Source organism: Panthera pardus, unplaced genomic scaffold (assembly GCF_024362965.1).
Source record: "Panthera pardus isolate Hobbes unplaced genomic scaffold, ASM2436296v1 HiC_scaffold_16, whole genome shotgun sequence".
Classification (NCBI taxonomy): Eukaryota; Metazoa; Chordata; class Mammalia; order Carnivora; family Felidae; genus Panthera; species Panthera pardus.
In genome coordinates, this window is record NW_026526721.1 from 13,970,601 (window position 1) to 13,971,729 (window position 1,129).

Consider the following 1,129-nt stretch of genomic DNA (forward strand, 5'->3'; position numbering starts at 1 on the left):
TTATACTGATATTTTTGAATGGCATATGGAGAGAATTTCAAGACCCTGTAGAACAGCTTACATTGTTGCCAAAGCTTTTTTGGTCCAGCTGTGTCTTGGGAGGAGTTTATAATCAGAGGATTTAAAGAGTCTCCCATGATGCAATCAAAACGGTGGTTAAACTGCGGGACACTGATGAAAAGAATTCAGTTGTGTGTCAAGGACGGCCCTGGCTTTGAAGCTACAACACATTCCTTTGCAAATAGAAAAGCCAACAAAAACGTGGGCAGTGAGTCTGTGGGTTCCTTTATGGGCATTTTATTGCCAAGTAAGAGAATTATTTATGCAAATTAAGGGGAAGATGTTTAGACAACTGTGTCATGCCCACCAGCTGGAGGTATAAAAAGCCCTCTGCAAGAGGAGACCTGCATTCACACTTGGGCAACTTGCTCCTCACAATCCACCCTATTTCTCCTCAACTCCTGCCACCATGACTCGTTTCTTCTGCTGTGGAAGCTACTTCCCAGGCTATCCTTGCTATGGAACCAACTTCCACAGGACCTTCAGAGCCACCCCCCTGAACTGCGTCGTGCCCCTGGGCTCTCCCCTGAACTATGGTTACGGATGCAACGGCTACGGCTCCCTGGGCTATAGCTTTGGCGGTAGCAACATGTACAACAGGGGCTGTTGCTACGGTGGCAGCTGCTGCAGGCCATGGGGCTCTAACTCTGGCTTCGGCTACAGCACGTACTGATGGACCAATGGCTCCAGACAACTGTAGAACTCTCCATCGCTTCTCTGTGTGCGAAACAACCTGAAGAGCAACGGCTGTCTTCTTGCCTCCAGATGTGCTTGGGAGATATCTCTTCCACCTTGCTGCTTTCTTACTGAGGCCCTGGTCTTTGACGATGCTGAACAAAGCAACCAGACATCAGATGCTGAACTGATCCTCACCTTACAGCCAAAGAAAGCAAGATGTGTTTCTCTGACATACCTGACTTTCAGCAGTGAAGCAAGTCGTTTGTCTCTTTTAGTTACTTTGCTCATGTACTGTTAAATTCTACATCAACATCAATGTATTACAATAGGGTGTGGGTAGGAAGGGGTTTTGCTGTCAGTCTCTCAATAAATCTATTTCATTCAGCACAAA

At 46.7% G+C, this 1,129-nt stretch overlaps 1 protein-coding gene across 1 annotated transcript; it reads left to right on the top strand.

Annotated features, from left to right (window-relative positions):
- Window positions 1-389: 389 nt before the first annotated feature.
- On the top strand, window positions 390-1,129 carry LOC109249676 (keratin-associated protein 7-1). Its single transcript, XM_019420159.2, has one exon. The coding sequence runs from the start codon at window positions 470-472 to the stop codon at window positions 731-733; it is 264 nt and encodes an 87-aa protein (XP_019275704.1). The 5' UTR covers window positions 390-469; the 3' UTR covers window positions 734-1,129.

Excerpts from the sequence above, each read along its gene's own strand:
- LOC109249676 (XM_019420159.2), top strand. The coding sequence starts at position 470 with ATGACTCGTTTCTTCTGCTGTGGAAGCTACTTCCCAGGCTATCCTTGC.